We start from the raw sequence: 957 nt of genomic DNA, 5'->3' as shown, positions 1-957 counted from the left end.
TGTGTGTGTGTGTGTGTGTGTGTGTGTGTGGTATGGACATAGGAACCCAAGCTCGGGATCAACGCAGGGGTCTGGGGTCATGTCCTGTCTGGTGGCCCAGCCACCCACCCGAGCTCCTGGTCTGTGTGTTCTAGGTCATTCTGCGGGACCTGCTCCGCTTCCTTCTGGTATACTTAGTCTTCCTTTTCGGCTTCGCTGTAGGTAAAGGTTCCCCTCCTACCCCTGCCCATCCCTTGCTGCCCTGTAAACCCCCAAGTCTACCAGCTGGTCTCCCCAGGCTGACGACCCCATTCTACCCTCCTGCAGCCTTGGTGAGCCTGAGCCAGGAGGTCCGGGACCCCAGGGTCCCTGCAAGTTCGAATGCCACGGAGGCAGCGTTGTCTGGAGCAGGACAGGAGGACGGGGAGGGCAGCGAGGTCCCATACCATGGCATCGTGGACACCGCCCTGGAGCTCTTCAAGTTCACCATCGGCATGGGCGAGCTGGCCTTCCAGGAGCAGCTGCGCTTCCGCGGGGCTGTGCTGCTGCTGCTGCTGGCCTACGTGCTGCTCACCTACATCCTGCTGCTCAACATGCTCATCGCCCTCATGAACGAGACTGTCAGCAGCGTCACCACCGACAGCTGGAGCATTTGGAAGCTGCAGGTGCCCCTGGAGGCTCCCCTCTCCCTCCCCAAGTTCTGGCCCCGGAGCAGATCCAGGGCCCTGGGTGGTCTTGCCTTTGTCGGGGTGTCCATCATCCACTACTTCCTTCAAAGGGCTGCTGTGAGGCTCGAATAAGCTCATATATTTGAAACCTTAGAACAGTGCCTGACACACAGCAGGTGCTCAATGTGTTAATTATTATCATCATAATTATTATTAAGTCTTCTTGAGTGCCTACTATGGGGCTAGGCACAGTTTTAGGTTCTAAACGCATAGCAGAGAACAAGACAAAGTCTGCCCTCACGTAGCTCCC

General features: G+C 57.2%; 1 protein-coding gene across 2 annotated transcripts; it reads left to right on the top strand.

Annotated features, from left to right (window-relative positions):
- Positions 1 to 7: 7 nt before the first annotated feature.
- On the top strand, positions 8 to 926 carry LOC102260534 (transient receptor potential cation channel subfamily V member 2-like). Of its 2 annotated transcripts, none has more exons than XR_001362471.1 (2): positions 8 to 201; positions 307 to 926. XR_001362471.1 is itself a non-coding variant. In XM_014541066.1 (2 exons), the coding sequence occupies exons 1-2, from the start codon at positions 80 to 82 to the stop codon at positions 777 to 779; spliced, it is 591 nt and encodes a 196-aa protein (XP_014396552.1). In that variant the 5' UTR covers positions 8 to 79; the 3' UTR covers positions 780 to 926. The 2 variants fall into 2 exon arrangements, 1 of the variants encoding a protein (XP_014396552.1); XM_014541066.1 differs by having other exon boundaries at positions 8 to 197.
- Positions 927 to 957: the final 31 nt, after the last annotated feature.

Source organism: Myotis brandtii, unplaced genomic scaffold, assembly GCF_000412655.1.
Source record: "Myotis brandtii unplaced genomic scaffold, ASM41265v1 C41959168, whole genome shotgun sequence".
NCBI classification, from domain to species: domain Eukaryota; kingdom Metazoa; phylum Chordata; class Mammalia; order Chiroptera; family Vespertilionidae; genus Myotis; species Myotis brandtii.
Note: the sequence above shows the minus strand (reverse complement) of the source record. Positions and strands in the feature narration are given on the sequence as shown.

Bases quoted from the DNA above. Each gene is read 5' to 3' on its own strand.
- LOC102260534 (XM_014541066.1), top strand. From the start codon at position 80: ATGTCCTGTCTGGTGGCCCAGCCACCCACCCGAGCTCCTGGTCTGTGT. The intron at 198-306 runs GTAGGTAAAGGT...ACCCTCCTGCAG, and splicing joins TCTTCCTTTTCGGCTTCGCT to CCTTGGTGAGCCTGAGCCAG.